Source organism: Manis javanica, chromosome 2 (assembly GCF_040802235.1).
Source record: "Manis javanica isolate MJ-LG chromosome 2, MJ_LKY, whole genome shotgun sequence".
In the NCBI taxonomy this organism is placed as follows: Eukaryota; Metazoa; Chordata; class Mammalia; order Pholidota; family Manidae; genus Manis; species Manis javanica.
Window position 1 is genome coordinate 162,363,832 of NC_133157.1, and position 16,962 is coordinate 162,380,793.

The 16,962-nt window shown below is 38.9% G+C and overlaps 1 protein-coding gene across 2 annotated transcripts in view; it reads left to right on the plus strand.

The window, feature by feature from the left end:
- The first annotated feature begins 608 nt into the window (after positions 1–608).
- The window catches only part of CRISPLD1 (cysteine rich secretory protein LCCL domain containing 1), a 42,589-nt gene continuing 26,235 nt past the window's right edge, over positions 609–16,962 (plus strand). Inside the window, exons 1-2 of one of the 2 annotated variants that reach the window (XM_017639663.3) lie at positions 609–1,076; positions 2,025–2,344. In XM_017639663.3, coding sequence (XP_017495152.2) covers positions 2,087–2,344 — 258 coding nt within the window. In that variant the 5' untranslated portion in view covers positions 609–1,076; positions 2,025–2,086. Of the gene's footprint in view, positions 1,077–2,024; positions 2,345–16,962 lie in introns of those variants that run through there. The other variant, XM_073229719.1, reaches the window with a different exon arrangement.

A 16,962-nucleotide genomic window follows, 5' to 3' on the forward strand; every position in this document is an offset into this window, starting at 1 on the left:
ATTCCTGTCAAGGTAGCACTGATAAAATTTAACTTCAAAAATATCTGCATCATTAGGGAAAAAAAATGCTGTGGTCATCTTGGGAAGCAAATGCCACGTATTTTATGGATGAAGTGGGGCTCTCAACTACTAGGCAATCCCAAGTGACAGATCACAAATTGTAGAAACCCCTTCCTCATTTGGCCATCATTAAGATTTAACGGAGCCACAAAGAACAACTTAAGACGGGGTCCTGGAAACAGAAGCGATCCCCTGGAGAAAATGAAAGCTTTTCTCTCCCCGGCCGCACCCCCAGTACCCCTTCTGTGCCTCTGAGATCGCAGGTGTTGACCCCACCCCAACCCCCTCTGCAAACTCACTAGAGCTGCTCCTTTTCTTTAAGAGTTGTTAACGTCATTTCAGTAGCTCATCGGGAAGGAAGCAGATCTGGGAAAGCAGGGGGAGCTGCGAGGGGCGGGAGAGGTTGGGGCCGCCTTGCAAACGCCTCCCACAGGGTCCAGACCTTGCCCGTCCGGTCTCTGAGGCCCACAGCACGCCCACAAAGGCCAGGCGTCCCGGCTTCGCAGGGCCGGGGGAGCAGCTGGCGGCCGGCCGGGGCGGGGTGGAGTTAGAGGTGGGGGTGGGCGAGGAGGGGCGCCCACGTCACGTGCCCGCGCAGGGGCCGCAATAAATGCCCCGCCGTCGGAGCGAGCGGCGGAAGCGCTGGGCGCCCGGCTGTGCGCACTCGGCTGCACCGAGCGGGAGCGCCAGGCCGCCGCCAGCCGTCGCCGCGAGCCGCTCGTGTCCCCGCCCCTTGTTCCTGCGCATCAGGCTCCGAGAAGCGCGGACGCCCACCCCGGCGAGCTAACCGGGGAGCTCCCTTTCCTCCCATCTGCAGGCTCTAACTTTGAAGCGCTTCGCCCGCTCCTTCTCCCAGGTCCGAGAGGAGCCGTCGAGGCCGAGGCTCGCGCCCCTGCGGTCAGCGCCTCGTCGCCGGAGGACGCGCGGTGGCCCGGTCCTTCCCGAAGGACTGCGTGCGTGGCCGCGTGCGGAGGCTGGGGCTGCTGCGCTCGGGTGGGCAGCTGCACACTGGAGAGGTAAGGGCATCTTCAGGGCGCATCGCCGAGTCCAGCTCCCACTTCTTCCTAGCTACCGTTTTCTTTTTAAAATCAACTTAAAAAAAAAAAAGCCAACTTGTTGAGAATGGTCAGACATGGAGTATGGTGGGCTACTCCGACAGCTGCGGCGTGGAGATGTGCCGGAGCTTGGAGGGGACTCGTGGGTTTCACATCTTCCTTCCGAGGCGCGCTTTGCGCTGGGGTTCCCAGAGCAGTCAGTGTGCGCCTGCGGCGTGTGGAAGGAAACCCGCCGGAGCTTGCTGGTGACCTGTTGGCTTTATCGGTGCGGACCACAGGTTAGCGCACACCTTCCAGAAATAATGGTTGAGTCCTTCTTAACCTTTGCCTGGGTAAGAGGAGACTTCCTCCGGGGACCCGAACCCTTCATTCTCACTAGTTCACTGTGCCCTCTAGATGTACTCTGAATTTATGTTATGAATAACATTTTGTACTTTAAAACATTCATCTACATTTCAGAATGTTATGAACATTCTGAATGCCTGTGAATGCCTGTGAACTGGAGATGGGACACTGGGATAAAATGATACCTTAAAGCATAGTAAGGCACATGGACCTCTAGATTGATATAAAACACTTTGCAGGCTGTATGTAATAGTGGTTTAAAGCCTTCTAATTCAGAAATTGTTTTCAAATTTTGACTCTTCTGGGTGTTTTAGCCATTTTTTTTTTGGCCTTATGCATATTATCTTGGAAAATATAGCTATTTTGTGAAAGTGGTGTATTGTAAAAAGTCCTCTGGAGGAAAAACGGGTTGAAGATAAGTTACTTTAAAACCTTTGTGTCCATTTGCTCGTCTTATATAGACAAATCAAACTGGCACACTCCTGTGTAATTATTTTACGTTTGTTATTAGAAAATTAATATTTGCCTAGATTTTCACCTTCATCACACTGCATGTCATTATAGCCAAAAGGAGTGGAAGAACCTGTCTTGGAGATTTTCCTGGGGAAATCCTGAGATCATTCATTATGAAGTGTACTGCGCGGGAGTGGCTCAGAGTAACCACAGTGCTATTCATGGCCAAAGCAGTTCCAGCCATGATAGTTCCTAATGCCACTTTATTGGAGAAGCTTTTGGAAAAGTACACGGATGAGGATGGTGAGTGGTGGACCGCCAAGCAAAGAGGGAAAAGGGCCATCACAGACAATGACATGCAGAGTATCTTGGACCTTCATAATAAATTACGAAGTCAGGTGTACCCAACAGCATCAAATATGCAGTATATGGTAAGGAAATTTTTCAAATGGCATGTATCATGCTTTCTGCCTTCCTGGTAAATTCTCTCATGCTATTATTTAGTCTTTACCACTTGTCCTGTATGAAATTTTTAAAAAAGGTTTTCTTTGGGAGTATCTTCCTTTTCATATTGCTAGTGTTTCTTTCATTCTAAGAGCTCCTTGATTTTAGAGTAGAATTTAATACCTTTAGATGCAGTGTTCCTACTAAGAGCTCTAAATCCTGCTCTGCCCAGGGAGAGTCCTATACTGATAATGCTAAACAGCTGATGTTTTTGCTTTTAAGTGACTTAGTAGAACATTTGCTTCCTAAGTTCTAACTGATAGAATCTTCTTATGAGTGGTGGATATGAAAAATCAGGGACTAATAATTTAAAGGAGCTTTCTGTATTGCTGCTGTAGATCTAGTTTCTAATGGTCTGTTTCTTATGTATATGTAAATGACATACTGTAAAGAGTACATTTCTGTAGTTGCTTTATGTTAAGGAGTGCTTTGGCAATGGCTTGTTTTTTCTTTTGATTTGTGTGCCTGGGCTAAGCGTTAAATAAAAATATTTGACTTATCCTTAATCTTATATTTATTTTTAGAGTAAATTAGCAAGTTTGGGACACAGAATTACCTATTAAAGACTATTTGCATACAATTCGTTAATGTTTATACCCTGAATGTTTAGAAAAATTTTCACAAATCTATTATACTACTTGCATGAATTAGGAATCACACTGGCAAAGACTGATAATAAGTAAGCACTGGTGATAAGCAAAGCTTATTTAATGAACATTGGAAATTGCATTTCTCCTTTGGATACATTGCAGGGTGCCGTTAATTTTACTGCATTCTGGTTTTTCTTTTTCTCTGCATTCACATTAGTTTTGATGGGCTAGGCAACTTTAATGAAACATGGAAGCCCTAAGGCCACATAACCCATTATAAAATATGTCGTTATATTATTTCAACTTTTACTAGAAAAATATTTTACCCTAAAGAAAGAAGGTAGCACTTGAGAACTCATTAGAGATTAAGAATCAGGACCCAAGAGTCAGGCTGACCGGATTTAAATTCTGGCACTGATACCCGCTAGCTGGGTTACTTTGGACAAGTCATGAATTTCTCTCTAGTTAAGTTTGCTCATGTCTAGCATGTGTACTGTCCTCAGAGGGTTGTTGTTAGGATTGCATGGGTAACCTATGTAGTTTATCTCATTATTAGGCATACTGCAAGGTCTCAGTAATGTTATTAAGACATAAGTAGTTTTATGTCTCCTCATACCACTTAAATAGAACATCTAAGGAAATCTTTAGCTTTGTTCAAAGTTCTGTGTGGGATATGGCATCTCTAATGTCTCACACTTCTGCTTTTTGTGTACTTTAAAGTGTTTGTCCAAAGTAAAAAATTCTATGACTTCTTCATTTGTGAGCTTTCTAACAAAGAGTCATTTATGGAGCCTTTCCAAGTAGGCCACTGTATGCTTATTCCATATGGATAGGTATTCTGTTACTTTTTATTTAAAATAAGAACTTGGGAGTTCAAACCCACAAAAAGAAACCAAAGAATATTTGTGTGTTTTAAGTAATATGGAAATAATGAAAGAACAGTTCTGTGATTCGTTTTCATGTCTGACTTCCAAAGAAAATAACTTCCTATTGTGTGATGTCTGATCTGGAGTGTTTATGTAAGTTTCTTTTTGGTTTCACTGGTTTCATTCTATCCGTGAAATGTGGATTCAGAAACCAGCCAGGGTTTATATTGTGTTGCTCTTAGATACTATTGGCCCTGAAACTGTGTCTTGGCCATTAACTGGGCTACAAAGTTCATTGCCCAAATCTAATACTGGAACACATTTTCTAGAATACACATTTAAGGAGAAGTCTAAAAGAATAACACTAGTTTACTTGAAATACTGTTGCCTGTGTATTGTATAACAATGTAAGTACAGATGTTGATCAACCTTGTGAAAACATAATTTAGTCAAATAATTATTTAAAGTATATCTATTTTGAGGAAAAAACTGACTAAAGAACAGTTTTTTTTGTAAAATCTGCCGTTCTGTATAAATGCCACTACTTTTGGTTAGGTTATATGTTTTATTTACACTAGGTGCTGATTTTAGTGTACTCTTCGTCTTTGAACTTATGGCAGCCATGCCACTTCCACATTTGCTAACATCACATTCCTACCCAAACATTTGCTCTCATTTAATTAATAGGGTTAAAAATTGATCCTGTAAAACTACATCTTCCTTTGAAGAGTTTATAGGCTGATTTTGAAGAAAGAATAGACACATTTGAATGTTTTCAAGTAAACAAGGACTCAAAATTCTTTATATGTACAAATAATGCCAAGGGAGCCCAGAATAATGGAATATTCCTAATGGCACATTGATCAATGGGGAAGGTGAGGTATATGTTATTCCTGGTAGGTGGTCAGGACCTTGAACTGTGGCGAAGAGTGGACAGCATGTCTATCCCAGGTAGAGGAAGAGAAACAAAAAGTGTTTGTAGGGAACTAGAAGCAGAGTAGGTTGAAAGCACAGACCTGTGGTAGAATCACGAAGGGGATAAATAAATTATTGATTACAGAGACCTATTGATTACAGTGATCCTAAGAAGATTACTGCATTTAATTTATATTAAATTGAGAAACTGGAGGTTTTCAGTTATCACATGACGCTGTTGCTGAAGAGGCAATGGATTTTAGAGGACAAAATACTAGCTTTGGACCTACAGAGCAGCAGGGCACATTTTGTCTCTACTGTTTACTGGTATGTGAACTCTCATGCCAGCAATCATTCTGGATATTGCTTTTCTCTTGACAAAATCAGTGTAAGAATATAAACTCCACAGACTCTAATAAGATGAGACATTTCATACTATTGCCCTTAGGCTCTTTCTTCAACCTTTTCCTTTCCATGGATTTTAACCCTATCACTTGGTTCGTTTATTTCTCTGGTTATTTCATCAACATGTTGCTGTTTCCTGCTTGTCTCTTAAAACTTTGTTCCCTAAGGCTTACTTTTGGCCTTCTCCCTTCCTGCAAGACCTTATCTATTTCTGTGACTTTAAATACTATCTGCATATTCATGACATTTAGTCCATACCATACATAGTCTGCATCTCCATCTCACAGTCCTCTCTTTCAGCTTCGTTTTCACGTTTCCTACTGCCTACTGGGTCATCTCCATGTAATATTACTCCACAGGGACTTCAAGCTGAAGACGTTTGAAAAGTAAACGACCTTTTCCTCCACCCTTGCCTGGAATCCTCCTTTCGTCGTGGATTCTTTCTCAGTAAATGTCATTGACATCTGCTCAGTCCTCTTTAGGCAAAAAAAGAAAAGAAAAAGAAAAATGGGAAATTGGACACATTCTCAACTCCTGTCTTGCTCCCATTCCTTCTGCCCACTCCGACATAACATACACATGCAAATGGCATTCACTCAATTACTTGCCAAATGCTGTAGATTCTGTCTCAGAAATGTTTTTTGAATCCATCTTTTCCATTTCATCCTAACCTTTGCTTTTAATTTCACCTGGAGATTGGTAGCACAGCTTCCCACCCAGCAGACTCTACTGATTTGTTCCTTTTTTATTTCTACTTTAGTCCACCTTCCTCAGTGTCACAAAATCCATTTTTCCCTTCAAACAGATCTGTGGTGGTTACTCAGCTGCACAAAACTTCTGTTCACTCCTGACTGCCCACAAGTTAAAGCCCACTTTGATTAACTTAGAAAAGGAGGCACGTCCAGTCCAGTCTGTTCCATAGCCCTCAGCTCCTGCATGTATATTATTAGAGCCTGTGTTCCCATTGAACTATTCACTAGTCATAAAAATGGGGCCTACCTCCTCATGCTTCTGTGCCTCTTTGCTCATCAGTATGCTCTGTGCCCAGAATGCCTGGGCTTCCTCTTTCCTCCTGACCATTTCTTATTAAAAACTAAGTGCGAATGTTGTCTTTCCATAAACTTTTCTCCGGTGCACCCATTCCTCTGTTCCACTCTTGTGCTCCTAAAATATTTTATGCAAGCCTATTTATAATATTAGAATTCTGTTGCAATTTAATAGTTACATGTCTGTTGTCCTTTCCAAGACTTTAAATTCCTAGAAGGGTAGGGATCATACTCAGTTTATCTTTATAACCCTATGTCTAATGCATGGAAGTACTCAGTAAATGTTTGTTGATGGAATATTGTTGAATGCTCAAAAAATGTGTTGAATGAAGGGATGGAGGGAAGAATAGGTAAGATTATATATGAGATAAATATGGAGAACTGGTGAGAGGAATTAAAATAATAAAAGTTCAGGAAGGTATAATATCACCAACACCATAGAGATACTGATACGGAAATTGGAAATACTAGAGATAAAGGAACAAATGCTTCAAGTAATTCAGGATTTTTTTTTCCATTTTTAAAAATATTCATTGTATACTAAAATTGTCCTGTTAGTATAGAGCTACTGAGATAATAGTAAATATTCAAATATTCAGGAATCTATTTATTTTTATTAAGGTATCATTGATATACACTCTTATGAAGGTTTCACATGAAAAACATTGTGGTTACTACATTCACCCGTATTATCAAGTCCCTCCCACACCCCATTGAAGTCCCTGTCCATCAGTGTAGTAAGATGCTACAGAGTCACTACTTGTCTTCTCTGTGCTACACTGTCTTCCCGGTGAACTCCCAACACCATGTGTACCAATCATAATATCCCTCAATCCCCTTCTCCCTCCCTCCCCACCAGCCCTCCCACACCCCTCCCCTTTGGTAACCACTAGTCCCTTCTTGGAGTGTGTGTGTCTGCTGCTGTTTTGTTCCTTCAGTTTTGCTTTGTTGTTATACTCCACAAATGAAGGAAATCATTAAATAATCTGGAATTTAAATAATAAAATGAATTAATGTGTATTTACCTCATTACATGTTTTTAACATAGAACTTCTGAAACATTATAGATTGATTAAAATCTAAATGAGTTCACTGTGATACAAAGTGTATCTAAGTCTGGAATGTGCTTTAGCAACTAGGACACTTTACTTGAAAAGGACACATAAGCCAATTGTATAAGCCTTTTTCCACTGTTATAACTGTCTCCAAGTCTTCTAGAAAACTGTCGACAGATTTTCTGCTGGGAGGCTGATGGCTATGCCTACTCGCTCTCCCCTTACATGTGGGTGAGACTATGGGCAGACCTTGGCACAGCATTTTTCCAAATGTAGAACCAAATACCTCTGAGTGCGTCTCCTTTCTCTAGGCAACCAGAGACTGTGAGCCAGACAACCAGTGGTAATCTTGGTCCATGCGGAATGTTGATGCAAACAATGGCTTAGTTCCAGTGGTCATTTATATTCTGTCTAAGGTCAGCTTAACATTGGAAGTCAAGTGGGTTTTTGTTGTCGCTTTGTTTTTTCTTCTGTGCTTCAGTACAGCAGATAGTTCCAAAAGGTGGACGTTGGACAAGCTATTTGGCTGAATACGGTTATACTAGTATGGACTCTGCACTATTTCTGATGTTCTGTTGTCTGAATCTCAGCCTAAAAAAGTTATCTGTAGCTTGTGAGTTGCTCAGTTTACTCTCATAAATCCATATTTTCTGAAGTTATTTGCTTCTAATGACATATGTCCATAATAAATGCAGATAATGAAATGATGGCCTTATAACTCATTTACCCAAAACTCAGTATTTATACATTTCTTATCTTGCTAAAAGTGACAGGATTTCAGTGCAATTAAAGAATTTATTACAACTTTTGATTCCAAAATGATAGTTTTCTCTCTGTATACTGGTGCTTGCCTGGTAATTGTCAAAAACTAAGTGCTTGCATCTTTTATTTATACACAATATAATCTCTATGCACCTAAAAGCAATATATTTCTTAGTTCAAAAAATACTGTCATTATTTAAACTTATTAAAATTTCTTTATTCTATATTGAAAATAGCTTACTTCACTTTACTGAAGTATCTTAATTTTACTTAAAAAATACTGTGTTTATGCAATAAAGTTATGCTTTAAGTATCTTGGTCTATAGAATTTAAAAGTTTACAAAAGTGTAAAGACATGTACACTTTAAATTAATGTTTTTCTTTAGTTTTTCTGTTTTCTGGGAGTTTTTCTGGAGTTCTGGGAGATTAAATTCTTCCTAAAATGTAAACAGCAAATCTAGGGTCTTAGAAAGGCAAGGAAAAAAGAAAAAGTATTTTCAAGAGGAGAATGAAATACCCAGCACCATAAAAATGCCACATAATTATTTAATTTTTATTTATTCCTTCATTCTACAGTTACTACACATTTGCCATATTCCAGGGCCCAGCAGTAAATACAACAAGCATTCTTCCTTGCCTAGAATAGGTGTGAAGACCCTGAGTCTCCACCATCAGCAGGGGAGTCCATGTGGCTGACACAGAGTGAGGGTGGGACATAATGCAGGAAACAAGGTCAGAGAGTTAATTGAGGACAGGTACAGAATATGTAAGGACTCCCTTTCAGTCTGAGTGATAAGCCATTTGAGCCATTTGAACAGAGGAATAGCATGATCTTTCCTATCCTTGTTCAGACTTGTTCTGACTTTGTTGAGAAGAGATGTTAGGTGGTAGGAGGTGGGGCAAAGGTGTGAGTAGGGAGACAAGGCTATTGTAATAATTCATTCAACAGTTGATGGTGGCTAGGAGTAGAGCTGTAGCTATGAGGGTGGTGAGAAGTGGAAAGAGTGTGAATACAGACTTAAAACCTCTTTATAATCATAACATCAATCTTGAAACAAGAAAGCCTTGTTGCAAGAATAGTGAAAGTGATTTGGCCAGCCAGACAGCCAGTAGGCTGTGAGTTCCTCTATCTGGGGCAAAATCGAAATTCACCCAAGCCCTGGTTGGTATTTTGAAAACTGGTGGCAGTTTCATTTTTGGTTTAAATATCAGTGGGGAACGTTCTGGGTCTTTCACCTTGTAGTGACTAACAGAACAGTTATAGAGATTCCAGGAATGACCCGGTACATGGTTACTTGATACCCATTTTGCCAGCCCAACTCCAGGAGATTAGAGGAGGTGGAACCAACCTGTGCCTCACTTCCTGGGGTAAGGCTGCCTGCTGTTCTTGCACATGGTCTGCTGTCTCCTCCCAAAACCAGTCTACTCTATCACTCCCTCCATTAACAGCAAAAGATGAGAACTTTAGCATGAGCAGAGGAATAGGACTGTGGCCCAGGTCCTGTGTAGCAGTCATGAATTGCACTGTCATGGGACATGCTATTGGGATTTTATCTCCTTTGGAGGTAATACAGATTTTGGATGTGGGATGTGGCTGTCCAGTTTTTGAGGAACGGAAAGTATTGGAATTACCATTTTTTAAAAATAGGGAGGAACAGCTTTGGGAGAGAAAGCTGGAATTCAATTTTGGGCATAGCAACCTTAACATTTGGCTTAAATTCCCAAGCAAATTAATCAAGTATGTAATTCAGACATATGTGGTCTAATCTGGAACATAAAGTTAGGATTCATCAGCATTGAGTTGGTAGATGAGGAGAGAGAAGAGACCATTAGGGGAATGAGTATAGAGATGTACAAGAAGTGAGCCCTTGATATATGTTACAGCATAGAGGTAGGGAAGGTGAGGAGGAGCAGAAAAGGGAATTGAGAATTAGGAAGAGATTAGGAAGAGAACCAGGGGAACGTGATGCCTTGGGAACCAAATGGAGGCAGAAGGGATGATCAGCTCTGTTAAATGCTGCTTATAAAGATCAAGTGAAATGAGGACTTTTGAATGTAACAACTTGGGACCACACTGGGACTATCATAAAACAGATTGGGTGGAGTTACAGTGGTCCAATAATGGTTTGAGGAAGAGTGGGACGGGAGCAATGAGCATGCTCATTTGTTCACCTGCTCGTCAAACTTGAACTGCCCCCTGTGGGCCAGGTGGTATCCTTAGCCCTGACTGTTTCATAGCAAAAGTTTTCAGCTTAGTTTTAGAAGAGGCAATTCAGTTAGGGAACCTGGCACAAATTCATAATGATGGACAGGAAAATGCAATTTCTTTGCATGGAATTTTTTTTTTTGCAGTTACCTTTACTAAATGGCTTCATTAAAAACAAAATATTCATTATTAGTTATTTGTAATCACAATTAAGAGTGGCATTTAGTTCAAGAATATTCTTTGCTGTTGTTTGGCTGTGTTTTCTCACATAGTCCTTTCAGGAATGTATGCAAATAATTATACATGATTTAAAATTTAAATTGTCATATTTTCAATGATTTTTACCAATTCAACGAAAGCCATGTGTTTATAAAAATGGAATATGTATATGCTTTATTATATATATTATATACATATGTATAAAGTTTATGTAATATTTAGTTCATTGAAAGAGAATGTGAAAATTCATAAGGTAAAGAACTGTCTGGTGAAGGTATTACAGTCAGTCAGTCTAAGTAACCCTTTATTTTCCTAAATGTTTGTTGCCTTCCTAATTTTAAGATGTTACAGAAAGGCTTTTATAATTGATTAAAACAATTTGTTATTCTCATTGATAAGTTTGTGTTTAAGAAAGAACTTATTTCAACAAATAACAGACAGAGCATTTTTGTGCCAAGTACTGTTCTTGATGTTGGAGAATACATCAGTATATAAAATGTTTCACAAGAGTTAGTGAAAATAAGCAGAGTAAGGTGATAGAGAATGACAGAGGTGAAGCTAATCATATTGGGTAGTTGGGGAAGACAACTTTAAGTTGTTGGCTTTTGATCTGAGAGCTGAATCATCATAATAATTCATCTCAACAAAGATACAGACATCTGGGTAGAAGAAATACCAGGCACAAAGTCTTTACATTAGGAAAGAGGTGGGAGTTTTCAGGGATCACAAAGAAGGCGAGTGTTGCTGAATTTTATTCAAGAATGAGAAATGTGTTAGAAAATGGAGTAGACATAAAAACATGGGGTAGAATTACCTTTGTGCCTTATAGGTAAGGAGATGTGTGGATTTCATTCTGAGTGAAATGAAGAGCCGTTGAAAATTTCTTGCAAGAGATTGGCCTGATCTTATTTCTAGATTCATAAAATCACTCTGACTACATTTTGATGAGTGGTCTGAAAGGCCAAGGCTGCAAGGAGACACACAGTTAGGAAGCCATCACTGTATTCAGAGTGAGAGACGGTGGTGACTGGGACCAGCGTGGTAGTGATAAAAGTAGAACTGAGTTGCCTTAGTGTATTTTTTGATGGCATTGCTGACAATTTGGTGACAGCTTTAATGTGATGGGTTAAGGATAAAGAGAAATCTGTAATGTTCTTAGGTTTTTATTTAACATGTTGGTGTTGGCAGATAGTTGAAGCATTTTCTGAGACAAAGAGGAAAAACAGACAGGAGGAGGTGAAGACAAAATCAGGAGTTCCTTCTCTGGCCAAGCTTAGATGTTATTACATTTCATTTTCAAGTGAGGTTAATAGTCAGTGGGGAGATGGGGCTTGAGGTAAAAATGTGGAAATCATGTGGATGTTATTAGGAACCATCTTAACTTATCTGACTGAAGAGAATCTTCCAAGAAGAAGGTTTTTATGGACAAGTGTTCTCTTGAGCCCTACAGCCGTGCAGTCTGTAGAAGGTGGGCAGGAGGAGCAGCTAGTAAAGGGAGTTGAGAGCAAGAAGTCAGCAAGGTTGGAGGAAAAGACATGGGAGACTGGTGTCCAGAAGCCAGAAGAAGAGTGTTCGCTAAGGGAGAAGTGAGTGCTTCAGTATTGATGAGCGGCACAGTAAGATGAAGAAAAAAGCCAACAATGGTTGCTATCAACATGAAGGTTGCTGGTTACCTTAATAAGAATAATTTCAGTGGCAGAATATGACTGGAATTCTTCTTGAAGTGGGAAGAAGGGAATGGGAAGTAAGGAAATGGAATGTAACTCTAAGTAATTCTTTAAGATGATATTATTGTGAAGGAGATCAGAGCACCAGAATGAGCATTTGCTAGAGAGAAATATGGGCGTTTTTTTTTAAAGAGCATGTTTATAGGTTGATGGGAATGCACAGGTTGAGAAAGCACTTGACCATGGGAGGAAGAAAATATAATGCAAAGTCAGTTAATTTATTTTAACAGGAAAGACAGGCTGTAGGTATAGAAGCAGGTAGTTTAGTGTATTTGATGAAGAAAAGAAGAGAATTTTCTTGTAGATCCTTCTGTTTTTCCCATTGAGCAAGATCATCAGCTGAGATAGACTGGGCAGGAATGAAGTGGTGTGAGGATAGGACATGAAATGTAGTTTTGAAGATATGGCATAAAGACCTTTGTGGAGTCAAAAGTATGGAATGTTCTGAGATGTTTTAAGTTCATGTGGTTCACAATACTTTATGTTAAAACATCTAATTGATATGGAAGACATTAACTATGTGTCAAGGTATTTCCAAAAACAGGGAGATTTAAAGTAATGATTCTTTAAATCTTTCCCTACACTTCATGTGGTGTCACCTTCTCAATCTCTGAAGGCACTTGACTAAGCAGTTCCTGGAGATGAAGAAGAGATGCCTAAAGACATGTTAATGGGGTTAGTGGGGGTTCAATTTTTAAGGTATTCAGATGTTACATAATACAGATTCAAGTGCAAATACAGATGTGGAACAAATAGTGTGTTTGAGGTTCAAATTGCAAACTGAATGCTAAATATACAGATAAGTTGTATGGGAACTCTAAAAATTAAACTATGGGACTGACCCAAATATGTGGCTTGGATTAGTAGGTTAGTCAATTCACCAAATATAAGAACCTGAAACTATAATCTGGTGAATCTTACTTCTTTTTATTTCCTTTTAACTAGTTAACAGAAGTAATAAGGTATGACTAAGTTAACAGAATCAAGAAGGAATGATTAAGTCAACTACTTACAGGTAGCTTATTTGGGAAAAGGCAACATATTTCTATTGTTGACTCATCAATCTCAAAAGCAGAATATGAATATGGAAAAACAATCTAGTAGGCTATGCATGCTTTATATTTTAAGTTTTTAATTAGGAAAACTTTGAAATCAGTCATCAGGGAATTAAGGACTGCAGGTGTTTTTTTCCTGCATAAGAGGTAGGTATGATTTCGAGAATAGAAATAAGGAGTACTTTAGTCCAGTGCTACTCAAACTTTAATGTGCATGTGAATCCCCTGGGAATCTTGTTAAAATATAGATTTTTGACTCAGTGGGTCTGTAGGGACCCACTATTCTGCATTCTTAACAAAATCCCAGGTGATATGGCAGCTGCTGTCTGGGAACCCACTCTGAGAGAAGACTTTAAACTTTCTCAGTAGTTGAAATCTAAATTGACCTAGAATTCAAATTCTTTATTTTTCTCCTCCTTAACTATCACATTCATCTTCTCCTTTTTATAAGGCAGCAGCTGTATTAATGCAAGAAACCAGAAACTCCTTTTCACTCCTTTTCAAATAGTACTTAGAAACCAAAAAGGTGAAGACACTCAAACAATAAGATTCTCCAAGGCCTAATGCTTAAATCATTCTAATTGGAGGAGAAAGTGGGAAGTGAAATGTTAAAATTAGCTAATGACACAGTTCTGCAGGAAAGTGAAAAGTGAAATGCAGTCAATGCCAGGATGTACTTTAAAGGCCATATGAGAAGTTTCACATTTAGCAAGTGTGGGGGCAACAGGATGATAGGATAATGAGCTCTTATATAAGACCCAGGAATGAGCATGAGAGTTACTGTTTATGGACTTTCCCATGTATGTTACTGTTGCATCTTAAACCATACAAACTAATCCCCAACTCAGGAGATAATCTAATAAAGGTGCTGGGAGTAAAACATAAAACTATATTTCCTCAAGACATGGCAAACCCATATCTGAAATACTGAGTGATTGACTGATATGCTCAAAGAAACTACAGTGAGATCCAGTGTTGTTCACAGTGGGGAAACAAGGTGATAGAAGCTTTGGGGAAGGGGTGGCTCTGGAATGAAGAGGGAATAAGTCCCATCTAGAGTAGCAGAAGTCCCATCTAGAAACAAAGGAGCTGTTAACCAGAGTTCTGGGAACACAGTGGGCACAACCTAAACAAATTTAAAAACATGATATTTCAAGAATACCTATGGCATTTCATCTGCTTTGGGTTTTTGATTCTGTACGGATGATCTCATCAAGCCTGCTCGCCCTGGCAGATGTGAGGATGCCTTATGTCCTCTTGCTTGCTCTCTAATGAATTTCTCCTCTTCCTTCAAGACTATCTAAATAATCTGCTTTGCTTTTGTTTAAACCCTCCATACAGAGTTAGGTTCCTGCCTCCGTTCTCTGGCTTCCAGAGCGTTTCATACCTGCCTCTGCCTCTGTTTATTTACCTCCTTTTCTCTTTCTCTAAGCTTTATATTCCTTTGCAGAAAGGGACTGTGATTTAGTAATTTTGTACTTCCCAGCTAAATGGCTGACAGATGCTCTAAATTCAGTTTATGCAAGTTGGAAGAAAAAAAATGGAATGAGAAAATGAAAAGACTAGATTTTCAACAAACATTTTAAAGTGGGCAGAATGAGAAAGGACTTGATTGTTTTGACAAGAAAGTACAGTTAAAAATTGCAAAAGCATTATTTTCAATGAAGGGTTTTGTTTATGTTTTACTTAATTCACATTTTTAAGTTGAGTAGCATTTTGGTTAGGTAAAACCATTCTTTAGTAAGTATGACAGGTGGTTAAATTAGCATTGGGTTTCAGTGACTTTCAGAGTTACATTGGTTTACAGACATCCCTATCTTAAGAAGTAGAGATGGCCAGGCCTTTCAACAAGTAGGAGAGTCTTCCAAGAGATATGATAATCAGAATGTCAATGCTTTTTGCTGGAGAACTTTTAAAAATGTATATCACAATGTGCTAAGATAAAGTGCATGAAAATCTTAAAGAACTTCAGAGTAAAACTATAACCAAGAAAGGCTTCCTACTAAAGGTACATTTTGAAATAGTATTTGATAGATGTTGCAGTCATTGAGTCATAGGGACTGAGGTAGAAAACATTCAGCTAATGAGAACCTTATCAATAAGGTGTTGATATGGAAATAGGGGTGCAGTTGATTGAAATGCAAAGACATGGCAGTCACCATCCATGAGAACTGTGTCAAACCTCTAATATGGAGATATTTGAGGACATATTTTCCCAAATATGAAGAAAATAACTTTATTCGGTCAAGTGTGAATCATGGCATACTTGAGCAGCATAGTCTTATTTTTCTTCTCAACATACATACAAACAGTTCATTTAACATAATGTGGCAGTATTATTTTGACTTTTTAAGTGAAATAGTTATTACAAAAGATTTCCAAACTTTGGATTTATTAATGCTTTTAAAACTATTCCTGTATGTGTACATATGTATGTGTGTGTATATACATATCTTACCTAAATTTGAGGGTTGCTTAGAGGCTTCAATGGAAATATAATCTTGGAAATTTAATACAGAGGTTTTAAGTTAGAGAGTTTATTGTCAATAGACTCAAAGTAAAGCTAGGAGTAACTTTAAACTTTGTTTTATAATTAATACTGTGTTAAATTTGAATTCTAAAAAGATTATTTACTTTTTCATTGGAACTTTAGGTGGCAGTAATTATCTTGTTTTTCAATCATTCAAAATTGTGGACTTCCACTTTTTCATTAGTCCCATTAGCAATGGTTCATAAAAAGGCTATGTGAATCACAGCAAATTAAGCAGGTACTTAAAGGAACAGGAGAGTAGGAATATTTATTAAGATCTAATAGGTAACAGATAATATGTTAAGCAGTTTACTAATGCAAACACTATGAGATTTTTTAATGCTCAAATCTTATTTCTCAGCAGGAATAATATACCACCACCACAGTAAGGATTCAACAGAAGAAAGCTAATGAGGGGTTTGTCTGCAGAGTTGTGGACAGGGCTAAGGTAACCTACAAGAGATGGGGGGCATTTAGGCTTAACTGGTGCTGTCACAGCCTCATGAGGACAGCAGCCTGGAGGGCAGGGCTGTGTGAGAGGACACAGTCACCATCACAGTGAGGCAGAGGATGCAAAGGGAATGAGTGGGGCTGGTGAGGGGACAATGCATGCTCAGATTCACCTCCCACCTTCAGGCTTCTGCCTTTCTCTTCCACTGGCCAAATCCAACTGGAATCTGAGGTCCAAGAGAGCCTGGAGTAACTCACTGTGTAGAGATGAGTCTTTTGGGGCATGGAGAATGGCACTTAGGGGCCAAGAATGGCTATATGGAAATAAATGAATAATATTTAACACAATGTTCTTTCTCAAATTTTCAAATAGGGACTTTTGGAAACCATATTTAAAAAAATCTTCATCTAGTCTTAAGTGTTGAAGAAGACAAAGTTAAAGGCATATTCCTAAGGGATGCTTAAAAATCTGATTGAGAATGTTGTGGTTATTAAACTAGCTTTGAGCTTCCTAGCAGCCAAAGCAAACAGGAAACTGTATTTTACAATAGCTCCCAATGACTGGAAGCATAACAATTTATTCTTGAGGCAGGATTTATTAGTGAAAACCTAACACAAAATTCTCAATATAGGAACAGTGAGCCACTTAATATAGAAGTTTCATTAAATGTGTGAAACATACACATTTGAGTGTTTCTTCTATTGGCCTTTGGTTTAAA